The sequence below is a fragment of the Centruroides vittatus genome, unplaced genomic scaffold (assembly GCF_030686945.1).
Source record: "Centruroides vittatus isolate TY-2023 unplaced genomic scaffold, ASM3068694v2 contig_2806, whole genome shotgun sequence".
NCBI lineage: Eukaryota > Metazoa > Arthropoda > Arachnida > Scorpiones > Buthidae > Centruroides > Centruroides vittatus.
Window position 1 is genome coordinate 18,209 of NW_027121783.1, and position 25,852 is coordinate 44,060.

General features: G+C 30.8%; 1 protein-coding gene and 1 long non-coding RNA gene across 3 annotated transcripts; one reads left to right on the forward strand and one right to left on the reverse strand.

Moving 5' to 3' along the window:
* The first annotated feature begins 1,545 nt into the window (after positions 1–1,545).
* LOC136972114 (uncharacterized) lies at positions 1,546–18,010 on the forward strand. The gene is made up of 3 exons (XR_010880284.1): positions 1,546–1,631; positions 8,391–8,569; positions 17,917–18,010. It is a non-coding gene; the product is annotated as an uncharacterized lncRNA (long non-coding RNA).
* On the reverse strand, positions 7,840–25,846 carry LOC136972113 (uro-adherence factor A-like). 2 transcript variants are annotated; one of them, XM_067266666.1, is made up of 17 exons: positions 25,774–25,846; positions 22,326–22,473; positions 22,170–22,250; positions 21,952–22,074; positions 21,652–21,866; positions 21,502–21,579; positions 17,907–17,979; positions 17,427–17,486; positions 17,197–17,312; positions 17,024–17,089; positions 16,652–16,951; positions 16,429–16,562; positions 11,185–11,320; positions 11,009–11,089; positions 8,685–8,741; positions 8,279–8,546; positions 7,840–8,193 (listed from the first exon to the last, which is right to left on the reverse strand). In XM_067266666.1, exons 1-17 carry the CDS (start codon positions 25,832–25,834, stop codon positions 8,022–8,024), a joined length of 2,169 nt encoding a protein of 722 aa, XP_067122767.1. In that variant the 5' UTR covers positions 25,835–25,846; the 3' UTR covers positions 7,840–8,021. The 2 variants fall into 2 exon arrangements, with proteins under 2 accessions (XP_067122767.1, XP_067122766.1); XM_067266665.1 differs by having other exon boundaries at positions 11,185–11,329.
* Positions 25,847–25,852: the final 6 nt, after the last annotated feature.

A 25,852-nucleotide genomic window follows, 5' to 3' on the forward strand; every position in this document is an offset into this window, starting at 1 on the left:
ATAATGGACTTTCATAATGTTAGTATGCAAATATTATGAACTTATCATTGTGTTTGATGACAGTTAGTTGATGATGGTGATTTTGATTACGTTAATTGCTTATTTATTGTGACATCACAATGCCAGGCTGCAATTTTTAATCATATTTTAAATTAACTAAATTAAAAATATGATTCAAAGTTGCAGGCATTGTGACAATTTGACACTAAATAATTTCTCATTTGATTTGAATTCTCTTGTTTTTTTATAGAAACATTAAAGCATTAAAGTTTTAGCATTATACTTAGTTATTTTTTATCAACGAATAATAACCAACATTATAACTTTATTTAAATGTTTTCAAATATAAAATTTGACAAGTATGATGTACGGGTGACTTTTCACACGGTAACACACTTTTCCACACAGAAAGTGCTATACCTGTTGCAGTTATGAAGCAAATGTAATATATATATTTTAAAATTGTAATGTTTTGTTATAAGAATTATATTGAGTTTATTATTTTGTTAAATATATTGCCAATAAATGGCGCTACGTGTAAATCAGCAAATCAAATGTACATTAACGTTAATTGAATTTGCAGAAATCTAATAGATATTTTGGGGCGGGATGAACGACATTATCTAAGTTAGAAGTATTTAAAAGTAACTTGTGAGTTTCTTAGCAATTGGTCGAACGGCCTAGGAGTGTATGGCGAACAAACAAATGTCCTCATTTATATATGTAGATATAAGGTTTGTTAAATTCGTGTATGTAAAAGTTTATATTGTGATCTCCAGATAGCACTAATGTAAAAGTAATACGCATGATTTATATCCCATTTAATTAATATACCTTTGGAAATACTTTATTTTAAAATAAATATTTTTATTTTGTGTAATTTGTTTAAAAATTATTATTAATATATATTATATATATTTTGCTGTTTTGTTTTGAATTTATATCTGTATCAATGGAGCATGCCATTGACTGCATAATAATATTTAAACAAAATAGTAAGTTTTTGCCATTTTTTTTAAATAATTGTTTGTTCTAACATTTATTCTACAAAATAAAATAGTAAGAAATAATTGTAAAAATAATTCATAAAGTCTTGTAGCCGGTAATTGTTTTTGCTGTTTTGGAAAAACAGTTATTATCCTTTATTAATAAAGCATTGATACGAGAAAACGGACTAAATACGATCAACCGCCATCTGTTGGGAGAAAATGGCATATTACCAATTTTAAAGCATAACGCATACACTTGTCTGTAGATCATGGTAATAAAGTTGGTTAGATTTTCAAATATTTTCTAATTCAAGAATTGAGAAATACACATTTATAAAACGTTAATAATTTTTATACACCACTATAAGTAATATTTTTTCTATATTTTATAAATATTAATTTTAAATTATAGCATGGTTTTTGTGTTCAATAAAAAAAAGGCTTTAGAAATAATTATATAAGTATTTTAATGCAAACACAAAATTATAATACAATTTATCAACACCTAAATAAATAAAATGGTAAAGTCTTTAGTTTCTATTTTCGTTAAAAGAGGGTCCCAGACGTGAATGTCGAATTTCGAAGTACGGAAGCTGATCATTGCGAAGAGCTGATTAGCCGTGACAAATTGTTCAACTCAAAGTAGGTATAACTGTACAAGACTTTACACGTCATAAAACCCAGACTAACAAGCGTGAACGCAAACACCATAACGATACTGCATGGGGAAATGGGCTGTACCGACTATTGGACATGGAATGACAACCGGATACTGACGAGCACCTTAAATGGATACAGGACCACTAATTTGTTATAAATATTTCAATATGATTCAATTGATTAATCGGTTAATGTTACCTATGGTTCCAAAATGGCGGCTCGTCTCTGATTCCAACAAATAGAAGAAAGGAAATAGTGCGATTAAATTTACCTATGGTGCCAAAATGGCGGCTCGCCTCTGATTCCAGCAAGGAAACAGTGGGGCGCATGTTCTAACCTAACCTAACCTATTCTAATAATTTGATTGCTAATAATTATGGTAATTTATTAGAATAGGTTAGGCTAGGTTAGAACATGCGCCCCACTGTTTCCTTGCTGGAATCAGAGACGAGCCACCATTTTGACCACCATAGGTAATATAACTGGAGACGCACATTCTAACCTAACCTAACCTATTCTAATAATTTTGCTGGTAATAATTATGGTAATTTATTAGAATAGGTTAGGTTAAGTTAGAATGTGTGTCTCCACTGTTTCCTTTCTTCTATTTGCTGGAATTGGAGACAAGCTGCCATTTTGGAACCATAGGTAGCATTAACCGATTAATCCTACCTGCAAAATAAACCAGTTCTTTTCTGTTAACAGTACGCCAGTTGTAACTTTAATCCGATATGTGATACCCTCATAGGCTAAGTAGTCCGTAAGACTACTTAGCCTATTTGACTGCCGGCTTTGAGTGGCCCACTTGACTGTTTGTGGAGTACTCGATATTATATAGTTTTAGGGGATGTGGAGGCTCACCCTGACCCGAGTGCTGAAGTGCAAGCGATAACGAGCACTGAAGTCCATATCTACATGCAAAGCATGTAGAATAGGCAGTATACTGATATGTGTTAAAAACTGACCTTTGGAGGTGAATATCTCGTGAAGGGCTAAACTCGTTGCTGTATGTATCGACTAGCAAAAAAGTACCAATAAACCTCATGCACCAATTTGAAACTAACCTTACAAGTCCTAAAGTTTACAAACACTTTAAAACAACTATAACCGACCCAAACAACAACATTCTAAACATAACCATCACTGGGGCCAATTAAGCTCATATAAATAGCTAGTTTTCACCTGTGCTATTGAGCAGTGTGTACCTAGATGGAAGCAAGCATTGTGAAGCTCGCAGCCTAAGTCAGAGTAAGCAGCACCCACATCGTCACCCATCTTGAAACAGTCAGTGTAAATTCTAAACATGGGATGATCACCTGGATCTTCAAAGTAAACGTTGGGGTCAAGCTGATGGGAGGGGTGGTAATCGTAAGTCGGGAGGGTATTTTTGTTGATGCTGAATTTTTTGATATCATTGATCAAAGGTCAAACTAGGGGGGGACTCTTACCTACTCTAATCATTTTGTTGACATCCAAGTTGCTATAATCTCGCCAGAGTAAGGTGATGAGATTTTCCTGCCAGAATAATGTGTTTAATTTCTAAGTCAATAGGAGTCAATCCTAGCATTACCAAAAAGGCACTAGTGGGTGTGGTCCTATAAGCCTTACAAATACGGAGAGCTTCAATCCTTTGAACAGATAACAGTTTTTTACGGTTATGGACTTTGGCGGCCACATGGACCCAGACCTGTACCTGTATGGCATAGAGGAGTGCTGGCTGAATTTCATCTCCGTAAATAAGCTTAGTAGCATTAGGGTGTGTTCCTAGCAATACTAAAGAGTGCGTTGGCCATCTTTTTAGCTTTGTCCACGATGTATTTGATATGGGATGTGAAGTTAAGTCTCTTGTCAAGAATAACGCCTAAATATTTAATTTCCGTTGTTTGCTTTATTCTGTGAGCACCTATTTAAAGGGCTGAGTGGCGCATTCCTACCAACTATCATGCTTTTGCATTTTTCAGTGTTAATAGTTTGCCTGTGTTTAATACTCCACTGGTGAATGTTATTGAGAATGTCGTTGCATATGTCCTGTAAACATTCACTGTTCCTGTGTGAAGCAAGGATAATTGTGTCGTCCGCATAGCCCTGTATGTGGCAGCCAGGAGGCAGGGTGTCGTTTAAGTGCAGAATAGAGTTATAGGCTATGTTCCAGAGACCAGGACCAGACCTGGATCCCTGAGGACAGCCTCGAGTGAAGGTTATGACTTATTTTGTGTTATATAAACACCTGTACTCCTGTTACTAAGATAGGACTGAAGAAGTTTGTAAAGATTTTGAGGGCAGTGATGAGCATGTAATGTGTGCAGGATAAAAGGCCACCAGGCGTGATCAAAGGTGCCTCTAAAGTCAGTAGTGATAATTGAGGTATGCTGATTGTTTTGTTTAGCCTGGTGGATGTAGTTAATGACCTGATGGATGGCATCTACTGTACTTTTTTTTTTTAGAGAAGCCGAACTGATTCTATGCAGGGCTCTATGCTTGCATAGATGCCATATGATCCTATTAAACATTAGACCATCTAACACTTTTCCCAGAGTTGGGGGAAGGCAGATCGGCCTGTATTTTTTGTAAGTGTTAGTGCTGATGGGTTTGGGAATTAATTTGACATTAACCTTTTTCCACTGAGTAGGAAAAAGGCCAATGTTCAAGCAGATAACAAGTTAATGTTGAGTATGTTCGAAAACTTGTTATCACTGTGTGACAGTTTGCCTTTACATTATTTTTGGGGGGTTGTTATCAAACTGTATTGACATAAGTACGTATTTTATACAATAAATTGTGCGTATTTCTTCATACCTATGGCTATTCCTTTCAAACATTACACAAAATGGCGTGCATAGCTTTTGGACATTTTTGGGTATACAGGCGACAATTTATCTTATCCGTGTGAACCACGTCGTTTCGTACTAATTAATTGATGCTCTAAAACTTTCTAATTGGAAAGTTTGCTTTATCTGTTTTCGATTTGCACTACCTATCTTCCAGATTTCGCTACTAGGGGCACTGCTGTCATTTGCATTAGGTCAAGGGTAGTCACTTTACTAAACCATTACCTCACTTGCTTAGCTGTAGCTCTTTCCATTCGCAAGAATTTTTTGGTTAAAGGGAATTTCCTATGCACCCTGAATAAGCTTTTATCTTTGACTTTTATATTGCATTAATTAATAATAGAACAAATATTTTCTTAGTATCACAAAGAAAGCCAAAATGAAAAAGTCTAATTTATTAAAATTAAGTAATTTTTACATTACAACAGAAATCAGTAATCACAATAATGATGAATAACTTGCTTTAATTTGTAAGCAGATTTATTACCATTAAAAAAAAAGTTAAAAAATACATTCATTAATTCTAAAAATGTATTTTAAATATGAGCTAAATTACAAGATGCCACAAAATTAAATTTGGAATTTTGGACAGAGAGTTGTGAAAACTAGAAATATTTTGAATGTAGGATAAGAATGGTCAGGTGTAAACAATTTTTACTCTATTGTTAGAAGATGGATAAAGGACAAACTGCTGCACAGTGCTGAACTGACTAATGAGTAAGATAATTGGACTTATTTCCGAAGAATCAATGATTCAAACACATTTTCCATTTTCATTAATAATTAAAAAGTCTTTATAGGATTTGGTAATTAAGTTTGAAGACAATTTCCATGTTAAACATATAAAAGCACAAAAGAACAAAATTTAACAAGTCCATGATAAATGGCTAATCCAATTGTTATTCTCAACAAGTACTGTACTTGCAAATGCAAATGGTAAATGATGCATAACAATGTTCCATTAATCTTGACTGGGCTGTTGTGATGTACAATAGGAAGTTTATGTTAGGATATAGGTTATAATGTTAACAAGATGCCTTTCAGGTCATTGCATACAAACTTCAATATTCCAGAACCTCATTGTGCAGCTCTTGGCAAAATTCGTGACATGACCTGTAATTAGAGGTTTTGTAATGCATACATTGTCATTACAGGAAATATGGAATGGAGAAGTAAATGTTAAAATTTGTTGTGAATTGTATAAAAATGCAAATGAAACATAAAATTGATAATATAAATAAAAACAAAAAAAATATGGGAATGGCAATGTACAGACTTTATACAACAAAAACATTTTTTATTCTAGAAATTAAAATCTAAAATGATGTAACATGTAATAGTAAGAAAACCACAAGAAATATGAAGATGGTTCAAATTTGAACTGAAATTTTTATCATATCTGAAAAATAATGAGAGATTCCTGTAATCTTGTAACAAGCATATGGCAACATCCCAGTGGCAGCACTGACAACACTGTTTAAACACTGCAATTGTGCTGTGCAAGATGGCATCCAGTAATCTCAGTTTAAAAGTGGAACAGAGGTGTTTGATTAAGTTTTCAGTGAAAGAAGGTTCCAAGCCAACTGATATTCATTTTTGACTATGTGCACAGTTGTTTACGAAAGATGAGAGTATCTCACAATCTCAGGTATATAAATGATGTCTTTTCTAGTGGCAATGGCAACAATAATCACCAATGGAATTCAAATGGTTCAAGACATAATTTTTTATTAATTGCCAGGTCTTAATGTGCTTTCTTGCTGAAGAAACAAACATCAATTTTGGGAGAGTTGAGACTATAATTCATGAATACCTGTACAGAAAAGTCAGCTCAAGGTGAGGACTGAAGCTGCTGACATTAGAACACAGGATAGACCTGTTCCAGCATTTTCAGGAATACAAAGAGAGCTTTGTATGTCAGATAGTAACTTGCAATAAATCATGGCCTTGTTTTTGAACATCAGAAGCAATGCTAACCAACACATAATGTAGGAACAAAGATTCCCCTCTTTCCAAGAAGTTTAATATTCAGATCTGCTGGGAACGTTATGGAAACATTTTTATGGGATGAGCCAGGAAAGATCAGTGCTGATTTTCTAGAGAAGGATGTACTGTACCATGAATATGGACTACTAGTATAAATTTTTGGAAACAGTAAGGCCAGCAATTTTCAAGGAGACCCAGAAAATTGAACAAAATCATTCCTCTTCATAACAATGCTTAGTCCCACTTGGAGATAAAGATGATCAAAAACTTGGGAAATGCTGATATACTCTCCTTGTAGTCTTGACCTATTGCCATATGACTTTCATCTCTAGTGGCTACAGTTATCCTAAAACTTTCTACGCTGAAAGAATTCATTCCCTCCCAAAAACATGGCACAAATGAGGGGAGACTATTTTGAGAAATGAGCATATTGTGATTGAGATAATTCAAGTAGCAAAACCAGTGATAAAATTTCTGAAGCTAATTTGAATTGTCCTCATATTTCTACTAACTTGTAAGTCAAAAATGAATAAGGAATTCTGTATTGAATTTTTTATTTGTTTGGTTAAAGGAATTTATTAATCATCATCCAACTTTTTGAAAAAGGGCTTGATTGTTGCTTTGTGATAATTATCTCAAAATGGCATTATGCATTAAGATTCTTTTGACAAATTTCTGGAAATCTTTACATAGAGTTGCACAAATTATATTCATTTATAAGCTTTATTTCTCTCCACAGGACACTTTTTGTTCCTAAAAATAAAATCTTCAAATTATCTTTCTGCATTGCTATTAAACACAATATGACAAAGGAATTGGTAGTAATAAATATGTTTAAAAATGTCTCCATTAGTCATATGAGCAAGTGTAAAATATGAAACTTTTTGAAGTAGTTTGAATAAGAAATATAATATTTATAGTAAATTCTTGGATTCTTTTAATTCAGTACTGGAACTTGTTATATTTTATCAATGAATAATAATCGTGCTTTAATGTTTCTATAAAAAAACAAGAGAATTCAAATCAAATGAGAAATTATTTAGTGTCAAATTGTCACAATGCCTGCAACTTTGAATCATATTTTTAATTTAGTTAATTTAAAATATGATTAAAAATTGCAGCCTGGCATTGTGATGTCACAATAAATAAGCAATTAACGTAATCAAAATCACCATCATCAACTAACTGTCATCAAACACAATGATAAGTTCATAATATTTGCATACTAACATTATGAAAGTCCATTATTTTTGACAAAATTATATCATATTTATAACTGAATTCCATTTGACTCATGAAATGATGTAAAAATTTAAACATTTTAATACCATTTCATATATAAAATCTGATAACAACAGCAAAAAGAAATGTTATGATTTTGAAAAATGAAAATCAATTTATTAAATATCTGTACATCAATTTAATAGATTATAATATATGATTTACATTCTGATAAATGCATACAGTAGATGAATCCTGATGAGATCTATTTAATACAAAAATGATCAGAAATAAGTACAAAATATTTATTTTAAAAATTTTCAAAACTTTTTTGGGATTATAGATTTGTAAATTTCCTTGATTTTGCTTGTCTTTCTTTCCTCAGCGTCATGCTGTGTCTACCCGTGCCACTACTACGATGAGAGGGTGTTGCAGAATCTGATGACGACACTGGTGTAGCCAAACTAATGACACTAGTAGATGCTGGTGTAAACGATAATTTTGATATTCTACAAATGAAAAGAATTCTTAATATTATAAGCATAGTTTTATTATTATAAATTATGTCATTCTTAAACATTATAAGAAACATGCCTTTTCTTTTTTCCAGTATTTTTCTTAATATGACTGGCACTTTCTTTAACACTAGCAACTTCTTTTTCCCTGATAGGTGTCATGAAAATATCTGTCGGTTCTTCTTTTACAGATTTCTTCTGTCTTGACTGTGGCTCGGCTGTCAGGATAGAAGTGTTGGAAAGAAAACTATCATCACTCTTTTTTTGTCTTGACCTGGACCTCGTAACTGGTGGAGAAAATACAAATGAAGGAACAGAGGTCTGAGGTGTAGATAACTGAGGCAAAACTATAATCCAAAAAATAAACATAGTAATTATTTTTCTGCAACATAGCAACTTCACTGAATTAAATTTTAAAAAGTGTTAATATTTATAGCAATTCATTGTTACGTCAAACACACAAAATCTTAAGCAAAAGAACTAACCTTTGGGTTCTTCTGCTATATTAGGATCACTAAATGTAAAATGTGTCTCATCTAATTCTGTAACAGAGGGCAAATTAAAAGGAACATTATGCATTTTAAAATTTAGTTTGGATCAGGAATTTATTTAATTGTAAGTATTAAATGTACTAGAGCAGAGTATCAGATATACTATTAAACTACAAGAATGAAGAGTTTTTCTCTTTTAGAAAAGCAAACAAATTACTTTGCTGGAGTAACTAATTTCATCAAATCAAAATGTTTCCAGATTACTGGACCTACATTTGAGGAAGGATGCTACGTAAATAAGAATTTCATTAATTTTCTAGCATTAAATAACAACAACAATTATACAAAAAAGATTAAATTGCTAAGTTATTGAAATAGAAAGAAGGAAATGATTAATATTATCCCATCAAAAAATATTTCTTTAACAACTTCATGTATCATCAATACACAGAGAAAAATACAGTAAAATAAGCTTTGCTGTAAAACATATCAAACATTCCAAATGCTTTAAATTTCTCTAAATATTTTTTCTGATCTTTAGACCAATATAATTTTTATAATTAAGTTGTCCATGATGTTGCAATCATGTTTCAATGCCAAAATAACTAAACTAGTGTCCAGATATTTCAATTAAACCAATCAAAGTCAACAACAAATGCTTCTGTAAGGAACTGAGTCCAAACGTTATTTTTATTTTATTATTATTTCTGTTTTATTATCTTTTGTTTGGGGCTTATGTTTATTTAGGACGAAGGTTCCCCACCACTCTCTTGTTAGTAATGAAAAAATGAAGATAAAACAACTCACGGAGAAATAAGCGCCATAGGAAACATCTTGCGCACTTGCGCTGCCCGACGGAAGTAACACTCCGCAGAAAAAAAAATGGAGGGGGGTCCCCACAATCACTAGTAGAGAAATACTTGATAAACCGTCTTAAACATCCCAGAAAATTATGATAAATATTTTGTAAACGGTTTATAAGCTTTGTCAGAAACTTAAAGCTGCCAGAAAAGAAAGTTAATGTTAGCAACTAAGTATGTAAATAAGGGGAGTAACCCAGCTCAAGTGTGACGTCACCTCACAGTATAAAACCCGTACGTGAACCGAAGAAGGAGAGGTGAGTTCCAAACCGAGGTGAATTCGAGAGACAGGTTAATTGGAAAGCGAAGTATTTTATGATATAAGTCCAGATTGATAATTGGATGATCCAAGATGTTAAAGAGGAGTTCGATTGACGATTTGATGATATCGAAAGGATTGAGGAAATAGTTTTCTTCGTATAGTGAGGTGACGGATAGACGTTTAATTAGTAAGAGATTTTGTTCATAGTTTCTAAGTATTTGATTGTCGAATTTCAAGGGGAATTACTATTAAGTTAAGCTAAGTAGCCGAGTTTATTGTCGGGTTGACTTGTTGATTTTTGTTAATAAATTTTGTTTGGCTTATTGACATTTGTTCGTAGTACGTTCTAGTTATTAATTAAATATATTTGAACTTTTGATTTGACTTGGTATTTATCATTATTATTACTAATCTTTCGGTGCACGCTTAAAAGCCCAGGCCTGGCAAACTAATCTCGAATCCGCGTAAAGTACCCGTAAGGTTGACGGAAGTTTCACCGACCGTAATTATAGTCGGTTTCCTAAGCTACTAAAAAAATTAAGTACTTTACACTTCTATGCTACAAGCTGGAACAAATAAAGTTTAATTAGGTTTTTTTTCCTTACAGAGCATACATATGTTATTGTTTACTAAGTTCTACAGACCAGCATCTTCAATATAATGATTAATATTGAATGATTTGTTTTAAATTTATTTAATTTCTGTTAAAGAACAAAATGTAATGTATGGTGCTTTATGATATTAATCTTAATAGCAGTTTTGGCTAATTTCTCAGTTTTTTTTAACAATTTACTTTTCATACAAAATATGAAACAGAGGCAAAGGAATTAACCATTATTTTATTTGTCCTTACTATATTAAATTTTTTATTATATCATTGTCTATGTTGGACTTCTTATACTGTCCAATGTAGACAATGATATAATAAAAAAATAATGGTTAAACTCATCCCTTCAATTTCATATGAAAATTAAATGCAAATATGATTAAATGAATAATATAAAGCAAAATGAGCCTTTTCAAATGACAACTTATGACACTAGAATCATAGGAAATTATATAAATCACACTCTGCTCTAGTAACCAATTGATATTAAGTGATGCATTCCATGCTTTTGAAACAAGTTATTATATAATCTTAAATTAACATTCTCTATTAGAAAATATATTAGTTTATTAACAAAATTTATTAACACCTTTGGTTTCACTGCTTTCATCTCCAGATTTTTTTGACTTTCTTGGAGTCTTTACAGTTTGTTTTGTAGTTTCTGGTAACTCTGAAAAATATTTCATTATTCGAAAAATCTTTTTCTTTAATCTTATTAAAATGTAACAAATATTTCTTTAGAAATAAAAATCTAGTCGTTTGTACCTTTTGTTTTACTTCTTGTTGTCATCTTAAACAGTGTAGATGATTTCAGTTGAGATGGTGTCTCTTTTAAGTGAGATGAGCTGGGGCTTTTTGATTTAGATCTTGATCGTGATCGTGTTCCTTCAAAAGGACTACTCTGTAGTTCCTATAAAAACATTAAATGTGTTTGATTTTAAATAATAATTATTATTGTATTGACATTGGTTATTTTCTACTATGAGAAACAAAAATATTAGAGCATTCATAACAAATAAAATAAACACGTTCCTTGTAGAGGCATCTTTGCACACCCTTGCACCAGTGCACAGAAACCCATGGCAAGTGCAGACCTTTCATTAAATGTAAAATCTTGATTAATAAGGATAGCAATATTGTTCATTTGCACCTGGATTGGCCTGTGCTCTAATAAGATGTAATGATATATGGATAATCTTTTAGGTGATGATCAAGTTTAAGCAGAAAATACATTTAATTATTGGAAAAATTCCATTTGGAAGCAATTATTTAAGATTTTCACTGTAATCTTTTTTCCATCTATCAAGCCAATAAGCTGATAAGTTTATAATGTCAATTCAGTTTTTTTCATGAACAAGTAATAATATAATTTGGGACACAAGAATTTTATTTTCATTAGTGTTTCACTTGACTCTGGAATAACTTAAATTGTATCAAATATGTGGAATAGAAATGATTACAGGAGATAAGAATAAAAGCATGCTGTCTAGCAATACAATTTTTTTAATAGTATCAGTGATTTTAATATATGGCAACAGCCATAAAAACTACATAATCTGTGATACAAAACAGTGTTCAACAGATATGCAAAGTAACGTATTTATAGTTTAAAATATGTAGTACAGAGAGGAAACCAAAATCAATGCAATTTATTACACACCACAGCTTCACCAATACTGTTAATGAACACTTTTGCAAGAACTTGTAGTTTACAGTTATGGAAGAAAAAAATCTTTAGTGTAAGTAGGCCTGAAAAACATAACATGAACAGCTTTTCTCATTGACTGGGATCCTAATACTTTATATAACCATCTGGAGCCTTAATAACTGGTTTGCAGCACTCAGGCAAGATTGTACGAGTTTCTTACGTAATCTGTATGACGCTCACGATACCAGACTCTTCTAATAAATAGCAACTTAAAGAGTATTTTCATGCCTCTTGTCTGCAATTTTTATAATGCTTATGTCAGCAATTCTCAATAGTGTTGAAACCAGAACTGTTAATGCTGATTTCCACATTACCAGAAAACAGAAAAATGATTAGATTCCATTGCCCATCATTATCTGTTTACTTTATTTCTGCAATACCAGAATATCACAAGCAGAATTAAGTTGACTGTAGTCTCCAATTAAAACTGACATCCTTATATTGTTTGTCTATTTTATTATAGAGGAAAGAATACTTCCTGATCTCTTCTAAAAACAATTCAAATTCTTTGTCATTACTACTATGTCATAACAATAACATTTTTCAATTGGTCAAAACATGACAGTAAATGCATTATTTTCTATTCTAGGTTTCTGACTGAATTTTGATGAATGGAAACTTCTGGACAGGAAGTGAAATCACTTTCCCATTTCTGTTTTATGTTGCTGGTGCATTTTCCACTGATATAGAAATCAGTCTTTACCAGGCCAGTTTTAGTATCTGATCTGGACTCATCAGACCAAGATCAGATGCCAAAGCTTTTTCATCCAAACAATAATTTGCATGCCAGTTGACAATAATGACAAAAAAAACTGCAGGAAACATTATATTTTATCCTGGTTCAGTGCCATGGCACAGAATCATCCCGGAAGATGCAGAATTTCATGTTACAAAGTTACTCCTTGTTTGTTGGAATTAGCTTAGATAAGATGTTTTTACAGTACCCTGCACTATTTATAAACTGTAATTTGCTGATATTTTTACTGGATATGCATCTGCACACCACTTGACTCACAGGAAACTTTAACAAGGATTGCATGATGCAGATAGCATTTATAGGATTTGCTTCAGATCTACACCAGATTAAATCTGCATTCATTCAAAAACATAACAGAATCTCATGTCAACGCTGTCGTCTACGTGCTGTTTAGCCCAGATAAGCCACTATCTGCACATTTTACTAATCGGTAATGGCTACTTAACTGGATGGTTGACTTTTAAACCCATGTTGCAGACTTCAATGCTTTAGCATCCTATCGTGGCAGAGATTACTCACTCATTTATCTTCTGATCCAGCTCTGTGCTATTTCTTGAGAGGATAATCTTCAGCATTAAAATCAACAACAATTACACACTTTTTATGTAGTGTTAATGGTCAAAAGCTTCTATTTTGCTCATAAAAACCCATTCAAAGGTAGTGTGTTGTGCTTTGGATGATGCAATCACCAGAAATCACAAATAAGATCTTATCCACCAGATCTTAAAAATCATTCTCATGTTCATGATATGGATGATGCAACTGACATAGTTTAATTTTATAAGATCTTAATGACCATGCACTACCTGTTAATTCCTCCTCATTTTCTGTAATTTCAAATGCAGTACAACCTTAATAATCTGACACACGTGTGAGACCACGGATTTTAGAGAGAAATTTTTAGTGAAAGAAAACCTTTTATTTTCGTTGTTCGAAAATGTTGTAAACATTCCCCTTAAGAAAAAACTCCTTGCAGAGTATCAGAGCAGAGGTCTCCTTCAACTATCAACTAACGTTAGGTGGGAAAGTTGACACTTAGTTGTCAAGAATTCCAAGTCATTGTCAACAATGGACTGCTTTCCCACACTAATGCTATAAAAGCGCAAGCTACCGGAAGCTCGGCGCACATCCGCACTCGGAAGTTATTTCTGTACTTGTGCCAGTCGATCTCAGTGCAGTGGACTTGAATCCCGTCTGAGAAGACCTTCAACGGCTACAGACTCTTCCATACTTCGATGTATATCGGCCATTCTCGCATAGAGGTATTGTTTGTTAGCACTCTGTGAACTTTCTCTCCCCAGAAATGGGAATAGGCATAGCTATCAGCTGTTCTTTTTATAACTTGCGTTTAATCGAGTAGTTCTGTAGATGATCTTGTATGTTAACTCTAAGCTAACCAATAAATGCTTTATTTGTTAACCTGTCAACCTGTCGATTTCTTTTTCCGGAAAGACACCTGTCCACTTACCGATGCACTCCCCACTCACCCAACAGACGCAGAGATTGGGCTTTACCAGCTCGTGCAGATTAAGTGGTCAGAAGGGATTAACCCCTGACCCCCTGCTTATCTCACACATGGCACCGTATCTGTATTGGATTAAAGAGAGTGCCAATTATTGAAAGTAAGATGAATTGAACCATTTAATCCAGGGGTTCTCATGTCGCGGACCTATAAAACCCCTAGAACAACGGTTGAGAAACATGGTTTTAATCATTTGAAAAGAAAACATTTGTTACTTGCATATTATTATACTGTATTAATAAAAAACATACTCGTACAATAGGAAAAATATATGGAAGGAGAGCAATCATATATTACTATACTTTAAGAGTTCTCAAATTAATCATCAGTCCTTTTAAAATAATTTTCAATTGTCTTCTGCCATTTGAGCATCCAAATGTTCAGCCATCACTGGTTGTTGAATTTTCACTAAACTTAGTAGGAAATTCAAATGACGATGGAATTTATTTACGCTATCTACCTTTCTAATTGCTGCTCAAATTCAAATGAAAAACAATCTATCTTAACCTATTTACGCAAAAATATTAGTTTTTAACTTAATTATATATATTATAATGTATATATGAAGTCTCCAATCTATGACCTAAAGCATATTTACCTGGCCAGTGTACTTTGTTTTCACTGACATATTTTACCAACAATGTTTGAACTAGTTCAGAGCATATGAACTTTTAAAAAGTCGAGTAGAATTAATAGATCTTGCAGCACACAATTTTTATAAAATTATATCCTTTATAGCTCACATGACTCTTCCCAGAAAAAGGGTGATGTCTGATAGATGTATACAGGGTGCGTCTGAAAAGTTCGGTGAATGGTCCCATAGTTGAATAACCGTGCTGGTTGGGATGTTGCACTCATGCAGACGTAGTGAGAGACTTGCCAACTAATGCCCCCTAGCGTCGAAATCACGACAGTTAAATGGAAGTGCGCACAACAAACGATGCAACGCAGTCAGTGTGAGGAGGAGGGTCACTGCAAAATGGAGCAATGCGTGAACATCAAGTTTTGCTTCAAATTAGGTAAAACGGTGACGGAGACACACGAAATGTTAGTGAAAGTGTATGGTGTGGAAACAGTGAGTAAACAGTGTGTTTTTGAGTGGTTTAAACACTTCAGAGACGGAAAGGAAGATGTTGATTGCCTTTTTCGACAGTAAGGGCTTGATCCATCACGAATTTTTACCCAGCGATACAACCATCAATGCAGAATTCTACGAGGGAGTTTTGAAACAGCTGCTGAAATGCATCCGGTAACTTCGGCTACAGTTGTACCAGAGTGGACAGTGGACTGTGCTCCATGACAAAATCCATCTGCACACTGCGAGCTGCGTATGGCACTTCCTCGCTACACGCCAGGTGACAGTTCCTCAACACTCTCCATATTCTCCAGATCTGGCACCTGCAGATTTCTTCTTGTTTCCCCGCTTCAAAGGAGTCCTGAAGGGCCTATGCTTTTCCGACATTGTGCAGATCCAACGTGTGACAACGGTGCTTCGTGCGATACCGAAAGAAACGTTTGCTCACAGCTTCCAGCAGCTGTACAACCGATGTCAAATGTGTGTTATCGCTAATGGCGATTACTTTGAATGCCAGTAAAGATATTTTGTTTGTATCTCTTGTTTCCTTTATTTTATGAGACCATTCACCGAACTTTTCACACACACCTTGTATAATGAAATTATGGAGTCTGTTACTTCTACATAAATAAAAATTATTGTTCCAGGCATTCATTGCAATCATGTAGAGTAAGATCATTGCTCATTGATAGAATTTTTAAGTTAAACAAATGATTGAACAGATTGCAATCTGAATTATATCAGATTTTTACAAAATATAGTTTATAGTTTAGCATTTCAATCTTAAAAAATTAATCTGCTGAAATTTTTACAGATCCTAATATAATAATAATAATAAATTCTATTTGAAAATGTATATTATAATCTGCAATCAATGAAAGCCCTAGAATTAATACTGATATTTATGTAGTAAAATAAACTGATGCATGTAATTATTAGTTACTTACAGTTAATGACTTCTCTCCTGGAATTTGTAAAGAATGTTTTTCTGGAGTACTTTCTGGAGTTAAATGCAAATTAATTGAAGTTTTCATTGGAGAAATATGGGATAAAGACAGCTCTTCATTTTTTGAATATAAGTCTGAAAATTTTAAAATAATTATTCCTAAATGTCAGGTACAATTTTAGTAATCAAAACTAAAGACTATTATAAAAATGTGAATTAATTACTTATAGATTCGGATTCCATTTCTTTATCGCGAGACTTTTCTATACCAAAATCTTCCGACTCTATTCTTAGTCTTTCTTCTGTTAATTCATCTTTTAAACACTCTTCGTATTCACTTTCTGAATCTGACAAAACAAGCGAAGGTTCTGTTTCACTTTCTTTCTTGTCAAATAATTTTTGTTTCACTTCTTTTTTCAAATCGTCTCCGTAATACTCCATCTGTGGCATTTGTTCTGTTTTGTCTGAAGATTCGGAAGTGGCTCGAGACTCTTCTCTCATTTCAATTTCAGGAACTGGAAAATCTGAAAGTTTAATAATAAAAATAAGAGTACAAATCATCTTGAATTTTTTTAATAAGATTTAACAAATATTACTCTTTTCTTTAAGCACAGGAGCATCTTTATAAGGAATATTTTCCTCTTCTCCTAGTTCCATTTTTTCTAAAAATATAACCATTAATCATTATTCGGATTAGTATAAAACAATGTATTTAATTAATATCTAAAAAATGGCACAGCTAATTTAAAAAAAAAAAAATAAAACTTACCACTTACTATACTTGGAGATAGATAAACATCTTGTCCAACAGTCTGTGTAGTCACATTATCGTGAAGAGAAGGTCGTGCACTACATTCTACACTTCTACATTTGGTAATATTATAACTAATTGATAATTCAATACAATAAATTTTAAATTTAATCAATCATGATAGAAAATTTTTATTATACGACGAATATTTTAAATTTTGCAGATTTTCAGAAAAGAGAAAAACTTACTTTTCTTTCAACATGTTCTTCTCATAAAAGCTTTTTAAAATACTTTTATTTGGTGTTAACCTAGAAAATAAATTTAGTTGCTTATTTCTTTCGAAAAATAATCAATCCGTTTAATTAATTTACAAATGTTTTTACAACACAACTTTTATTCAATCTGAAAGTTTTTGAACATTTCAATAATAAGAACAGCAGTTAAAGAAACAAAACTCATTTTAAAGTCTTATTCAAAAATTGTATTGTGTAATATACAGTATAATTATTCAGTTTTTTAAAATACTTTTAAAAGTGATAATTTATTACATCCTTTTATTACAATTTTTACAAATAAATTTTGTTCTTCCAACTATAATCTTTCACAAATATTAAAAGAAATCTGAAAACGAAGACTGCGACAAGCATTAATATATAAATTATTAATTGTCATTTATTAGGTTATACTCTATCCTATCATTAAAACCAAAATTATAATTATTTTATTACCATTTTCCAGTAATGCCACCAAGAGGTGAACGAACTTCAGGAACTTTAAACCTTAATTGTTTGACATTTGAATCTAGAAAATAAAGATAAAAACGTATATGTGTTCGATAAGTTCGTGTTTTCTTACGACTAATTTAAATGAAAATTACGTCATGAAACTATATTCAATTTAAAATTTTTTGTTTATAATATTAAAATAGTAAGCATTTAATGTTTGAATTTTAAAAGGATTAGCATCTAATATTTTTATAGAATTTTATAATTTGGCAGAAATGTGAAAAAAATTAAATTTTATATTTACAAATTCAATTAAGATTATAAAAAATATGAACACCATTATTTCTATTTAGTTTTGTTTGAACAAAGAAGAATAAATATATATTCCAATAGAAAATCGACAATTTAAAAGTTATATTTTGTTTTAAGGGCTGATTAACTAAAAAATAAAATCGACAATTTCAAAAAATTATTTAAAATTTTAAAATAGGATAATAGGAGTCTTTATCATAATGACTAGTTAAAAGGTGTTCTATAAAACTCACACTTAAACTTTTAGAAAAAGCTCATATATATATATAAAATACTCTAACAAAGAAATATTGTCAGGTTATACATTCTGATGTGTTTTGTAATAAAATATATAAAGAAACTGAAATAATTGAAACAAAATTAAGTTTACTTAACCATAATAAATTTAGCCGTATACATTAAATAAAAGTAAAAAAAAATTGAAGTAATTTATTTAAAAATTGTCTCAAAATCAGCCCAGTAAGTGTTTTTTCTAAACTGTCTGATTAAAGTATTTTTAATTAGCAGGTAAGCCCAGTGTTACCCAGGCAAAAAAAAAAAAAAAAACAACAACAAACGTTAAGTTTGTTAGAGTATTTCATACTTCTGACCTTTCTATTATGTTATGTTATAGAATTTGATTTATATAACTATGAAGACTATCTTACATAAGGGTTTAAATTGTGTACAGTAGAAGAATAAAAAACTTTTTTTAAATGTGTTAGATTGGTCACTCAGTGTAATAAACTCTCACGTAAAATAACCTTTGTAGTTATATAAACTATCAAATACTATAACATAAACATTAAAACGAAAACCATATAAAGAGTTTGGTCGTTTTAGCCTTCCACTCTCACGTTTATCACGAGACTCAGATGGTACGAAATAACACACTTTCAATGGTCGAGTAGACAAGAATTGAAAATACAGTATCTTAAATTTTTTCAGATATCATAATGTTTTTATAATGTTAACTTTAAGAAACTCAACCATTCACAGCCGAATATCAAACGGTAATCAGCCAACCAATCAAATTTCTGAAAAAACATACCACATATTGAAGGTAGGCACCCTTAAAACCACATTTTGTGCAATTCTCTTATTCGAATACCACCATACCACTGGTCCAATAGAATGAAGAAACTGTTGCGGAAAGGAGTCGAACTTAATTCGAGCAATAGTAGTTGTCGTCCTCCTCCCAAAACAGAATTTGGTCAATATCTATTAATTAATACCAGTCTACTATTAATGTTTGAAAAAGTAATCTGCTTTGGATAGATTATGATAGCCCCGCATGGGATTGAAGTTGCTAACCTTAATATCCAACAGACTTCTGTTTTCGCAGACATTTTTCATATAAAACTTGTTTAAATAAAAAAAAAAATATTGTATAAACTACATGGGAAGTATGTCTTTGTTAATATTGTGCTTATAGAAAAATTATTAGAATTAGTTTGGTTTATTTGGTTACGGCAATGTGACATTTGAGTGATCTGCCGACGGTATGCATCCTGGGAAGACTTTTATGTAAAGCTGGCCTCTATTTAAGGTGTTACCAAATGTGGCCAGCCCGTTGGCCATGCCTGAACCCACAACCAACTGCCAGCTATTCAGTGGTTTCATTCACTCAGCTACTGAAGATCACTTACTAGAATTAAGAAAGTACCATTCAGAAATGAAAAAACCCTACTTGTTAGATGTAAAAAATTAAATACTTATACACTTTTCACAGGGTAACACTTTTGATTCTGTGCAGGCAAGTGCTTTCTGCTACCTGTTCAGTAGTAATGTAGCACATTTAATTCATGCTATATCATCGTCACAGTAATGAAGTGAATATAATATATATTTTTAAAAATTATATCCATTTTAAGAATTATATTTATTTTATCATTTTCTTAAGGTTTGCCAATAGATGTGTAAACCCAGCAAACAGAATGTAGGCAGAACTTAACTGATGTATAGGAATCCAATCGATATTTTGGAGTGATATTTAAGTTTGAAGCATGTTAACATAAATGCAGAGTTTCGTAGCAATTGGTGAAATGGCCTAGGTGTGTATAGCAAAGAACAAACAAACATACTCTTATATATAAATAGATAAATATATAAACATATATAAATCTATTTTAAATTTGCAGAAATGGAAAGTCTTGAAGCATAGTTAGCTTTTTTCAATTTATCTCTTCATATTATTGATAAGACTGTTTAACATTATACCTATTTCTAAACTTTCATATTTAATACTTTCAATATTTCTGTTTTATAATTTTAATGAATATATTACATTCAGGAACATCTCCCAATCTGTTTAAACCGATGACTGTTAATTTTTTATTAAATGCAAATATGCAATAATTGTTAAGTATACTACATTATTTGATGAATGATTTTGCAATCTTTTAAAATATCTTTTCACGTGTCAACATGTGATACATTGATATATTAAATCGGTGAAAACTTTTAACGTGTGTGAAAATATGAAAATTTCTGTCAAATGAACGATGACAGAAGACATCATGGTAAAAATAAAAACATTTTATCTTGGAAGTATGATTTATTTTAAAGATCAATGCTAAAGAATAAAAAATTCAAATTTTAAATTGTATATATGATGAAAACAAAAATTTTACAGCTATTTTATCAATTTGCAAATTGCTATGTCAGTAAGTATTACCTACAAGAGTAGATGCTATACTAAGATGTTGTTGTTTTAACATTAAATGAAATATGATATTTGCACAGTGCTGGCTGGTCAAGGACCAAAAAGAACTTGTGAACAAGAAATACAGTTATGAAGAGATATCCATCTGATATCAAGTGAAGTAGCTATGCACCTTACAAGAAATCCACCACTGCATTCTTTTTCACGTGCTCTATGACCCTAAGACTATTAGGTATACGAAGAAAAATATTTTAATTTAGATGGCATACACTTTATTGGCACGATACCAGATCGTAACATAAAATCCAGATGAATTGTCAAAATCTTGGTGGTTCTTTTATGGTTTGAAAAGCAGAAACAGATTTAATCACTGTACTAAAAAAAAAAGCATATCAACATGTATCAGTATCTTAACATGCACTTAGCAGCCTTTGCCTGGCCTCTTGGTACAGAAAATTTTCTGTTTTAACAGGATAATTCTGCATGACACACCTCCAAGGCAACAACAAAATGGACAAGTGACTGGAGTGATTAATTGGACCAGAATGTTGTAGTCCTCAAGTGTCCCAATTACTAGTAATTAAAATCTACTGCTTGAATTATAACTAATATTTCAATTACAGTTGTTGTTATTCAACTTACCTTCTTGTTCGGTGATGTCAATGCTTTCACTTGGATTTGTGCTATCGTCATCTTTGTAATCAGATTTCTCAAAGACATCTTTGAAACATTAAAAAAGAATTATTAAATTTGTGTTTTATAAACATTTTAATTATTTTGTTAGGGTCTTACCATTTAAGTTACTTTGCGATAATCTTGTAGATTCCAAATACATATTTTCAACTTTAGAACCTTCACTTCTGACTTTTAAAATTGAATGAGGAGTTACATTCATCAAACTGTTTCTTTGGTCTAATATTTTTGAGCGTCCCACTGGAGTTTTTTTCCTTATTGGCGGTGTTTGAAGTAAAGACGAAACTTCTCCGCTTAAAATTCTATAATTTCTTCTGTAACAACAACCAAAGAAAAAAAAACAAAAAAGAAGTATAAATTTGCATAAATAATAATGAGAAATGCTTCAAACTCACTCACTTTTTATCACTTTCAGAGTGACGAAACGAATCGTAAAGTCTAGACTTTGGCGATACGGAATATTCTTTTTCGTTATTAAGGTGTCGAATGATAGGTGTTGCAAAAATCACCTGTTTCGTTTCACTGTAAGAGTACGTTTTAAAATACAACTGAATTGTAATTAACACATTAGAATGAGAGAGAGTGTTACATTAAATTCATTTTAAATAATTACGCACTTTGTCGATTTTTCATTGCGAGAGAGAGGTGTTCCAATAAATGGAATTGAATCGGTTTTCCAAAATTTATTTCCTTTTGAACTAAAAGTAACATGAAATAAATATTTAATAAACTTTTTTTCTTTGAAGTGTAAATGAAAACTTATGACATCTTGCCTCTTATTAAAAGGGTTTTCGGATTCCATTGATGTTTCTTGTATTTCCTTTACTTTATTGATGACTGCCAAATGAAGATCTGAACGAGAAACTGCTTCAAGTGTTTTTACTTTTATAGTGGATGACAATGGCTGTGGTTTTGGTATAGCTACAGAAAAAAATTAAAAAAAGTTTATTCATATTAATTTAAAATTATTAATAATCACATTTAAACCTATTCATCCGTAATGTGCTTCTATTCTGTATCCTTAATATTGATATATTACAGATCAAAATAATTTAATTTTCTAGAAATTATAAATAACCAATCAACAATTCTATTTTACTCAAATGCATTTTGGAAATTACAATATTTCCCACTTCAGTGGGTTATCTTCCATACAAGCTAAACAATTTTCCAATACACTTCCAATTTCAACATTTCAACCATTTAACTACTTTTGTACTAAAATCATTTTCATCTATGGTAACTTCCAAATGGCAGACACCAACAAGACCGTGAAGTTTGTTCGATATTGGGAGGTACAGTACGTGCTGCTGGCCATACTTTATGAACTATGAAAACGTCAAATATGTGTTAGGAATGTGAAAAGACCAAAATGTATACATAGCATATATAATTAAAATATAGGCTATATACAGTATATTATTTATCTTTTCAGCTGTATACATCTCACTTTAATTCAATTGTAAATATAAAATGGGATACTTTGATAAATGGAACGTAAAAATTACAACAAAAAGTAAAAGTTGAATAATTATTAATTCATCAAAAACAACTCAAATGAAAGTAACAAAAAAAAAAAAAAAATGAAACTGTTATTTTGAACAGAAAAATGGTAAAATTTTAGCGTGTTTTGTGTTTGAGAATCATACATCATAAACGTGTAAAAATCAAACATCTTCCTATTCTTAATGTGACTGCCTTCAGATAACACAATCTTTCAAATTTCATAAACACGCTTGTCATAACCTTAAAACTTTGTTTTTTCATTACTACTGTACTACCTACGATACTTGTTGGACGAATGAATGAATAACTTTACAAAAATTTATAGTTTTTTGGTATCATAAGCTTAATTTCAACAATAACACAAAAGTTTAATAACATTCACATGTATGACAATAAATGGTGATTGACAACTTAACCAGATTAGTCTTCTCTAAAAGATAAAGAATATTGTTTGGCTTTTTACAACCTGTCCTCCTCCTCTATTCCTATTTTAAGCCAGTCTTTATTTGGAGCCTATGCTCAAAATTCGTTGTCTGAAAGAGTATTTGAACAGTTCTTTGTTTCCATTTTAAAATATTATTTCATACATAATTAATTCTTTCAGAATAATGAAGACATAACTTTGTGTTTTTGCCAGGTAGGTTACGGACAAAGGCATCCATTATGTAGAAGTAAATGTTATACATGTCCTATTTGAAGGATCTGTGGATTGTAAAAATGTCCATTAAGTAGAGACGTCCGCAATTCGGGAGTGTCCATTAATAGAGGGTTTTTACTGTACTTTAAAAAAAAAAAACATAATTTTAAAGATTTTAAGAAAAAATATCATCATTTACTATACTAACTGTATTCCTTTGTAAATGATATTTTGTTATGTGCAGTTACTTTTCTTCATTCTCCATCACATCACATTTGCCAACACTCCAATATCTGGCTGTTGTGGTTTCATTAAATGTCAAAACATATTGTCATTTTCAATGAAATATAATAGTTAACAGTTAATTAATAAATTTAATATCTTTTACTGTATTTTGGAGTAACTTTTACATTTTTGGAAATAAGTCTTATTGTTGAATTTACATTTAATAAATAAGATCAGAAAATACAATATACAAATGAGAAATCATTTTCATTATAACTAGACGTAGTACTAGCTTTGTCATCTCACATCTTATGCTTATAGATCCACAATTTTTAACTTAAACATATCTCACATGTTTTAGGTACGTTTAGGGACAATCATTTTCTTACAAATCAATAATCTTTATACATTCTTCACTTTTGTTTTAGAACTGATCTAGTAATCAAAAAGGAGTTCTCTCTCTTCAATTGGGAAAAGTATTTTTGTACTAAAGACGTTAAAATATTTATGATTTCTCCGAAAAGCATTTATATTATTGCAGATATAAAGCTAATTTAAATAACGAGAAAATGAACGCTGTTAAATCAAAGAAACAAAACTTTGCACTTTAAATAAATTAAGCAGAAAAGTCTAAAAAACTAAGATCTGTAAAAAATTGTGGAACAAAAGCATTTAGATATTTCATCACCATTAAATATTTATAAAACTTGTGGATTTTATATTGTAATAAAGAGAATTCTGAAAGAAATCAATAAAATTGACCGGTCAATCACATTCCAGATAATTAAATAATAAAGTGAGAAAACTCGTGAAGAAAAAATCTTACAATTTTTGTTGTCAAATTTTGCCCCTAAAGATAAATAAAAATACAAATATATATTTTAAATCTTTATTTTTATACATAGATTAAGAAATAACAACATTAAAAATGTAAACAAAAAATTACTTAAATGAAAGATCAATTCATTTAAATTTACAGCTTTTTTTATTTCAATCAATAGGATTGTCATTTCATGTGAATATGCTACTGTAATAATTTAAGCATAAAATTAAATACAGAAATAACACCCTAATTAAGAATAAACAAATAGTATTTGACTTTTTACATTAAACTATAACTAATTTTTTTTAAAACATCAAATTTAGTTTTGCTCGAACTTAAATATAAAAGAAGATAAAATTTTACGAAATCGGTATTAAAAAACTTACATGTGAATTTTGAAATAATATTTGAAAGAAAATTTATAATTTTATTAATTAATACGCTTTAATAAAATTAAATTACTTATTTCTTGAATATAACTGATAATTCAGAAAAATGGCCATGCAAAGCAATATTAAACAACAACAGATCACAAATTGAAGAGATTGCATAAAGCTGTTGTTTTCCTAAAAAGAAACCAAGGTTCAACCATTTAGACCAATCAAAATTTTGTGAAAAAATAAGTAACATTTTTCAATTAGTGGTGTCAGTTAGTACTTAGGATTATTGTTTAGATTATTAATAATTTAAAGTGATTAAAGGATTTAAATCAAAAAATTTTTTACATTACAAATTTATTTTGTCATTTTTATTTACGAGATCTATTACATGTATTCTATGAGATTGTCTAAATAATATAAACTAACAATTTTTTTCATTAAATTTCAGAATGAAAATTTTCTAATTGAAAAAAGAAAAGAAAAACTATTTTAATGAGATTCTTAATTTAAAAAAAACATAAAATAGAATAAACTTTCTTTAGCTTCTGAAATGTCAAATCTTTTAAATTTTACAGTAACATAATTAACCAAATACTTCCAAATTCTTAAAATAACCAACCAAAAATAAATATACAACAATATTTACTTACTTTGTCTTTGAGTCGTAAATTTAGATGACGACTGGGAACCAATTTCTTTAACTAACTGCATTTGAATTTTTGGTAGTAT

Excerpts from the sequence above, each read along its gene's own strand:
- LOC136972113 (XM_067266665.1), bottom strand. The coding sequence starts at position 25,834 with ATGCAGTTAGTTAAAGAAATTGGTTCCCAGTCGTCATCTAAATTTACG. Across the intron at positions 16,952-17,023 it reads TCCTGTGCTTAAAGAAAAGA|ATTTTCCAGTTCCTGAAATT; the intron begins GTAATATTTGTT and ends TTAAACTTTCAG. Across the intron at positions 11,330-16,428 it reads CAGGAGAGAAGTCATTAACT|GAACTACAGAGTAGTCCTTT; the intron begins GTAAGTAACTAA and ends ATGTTTTTATAG.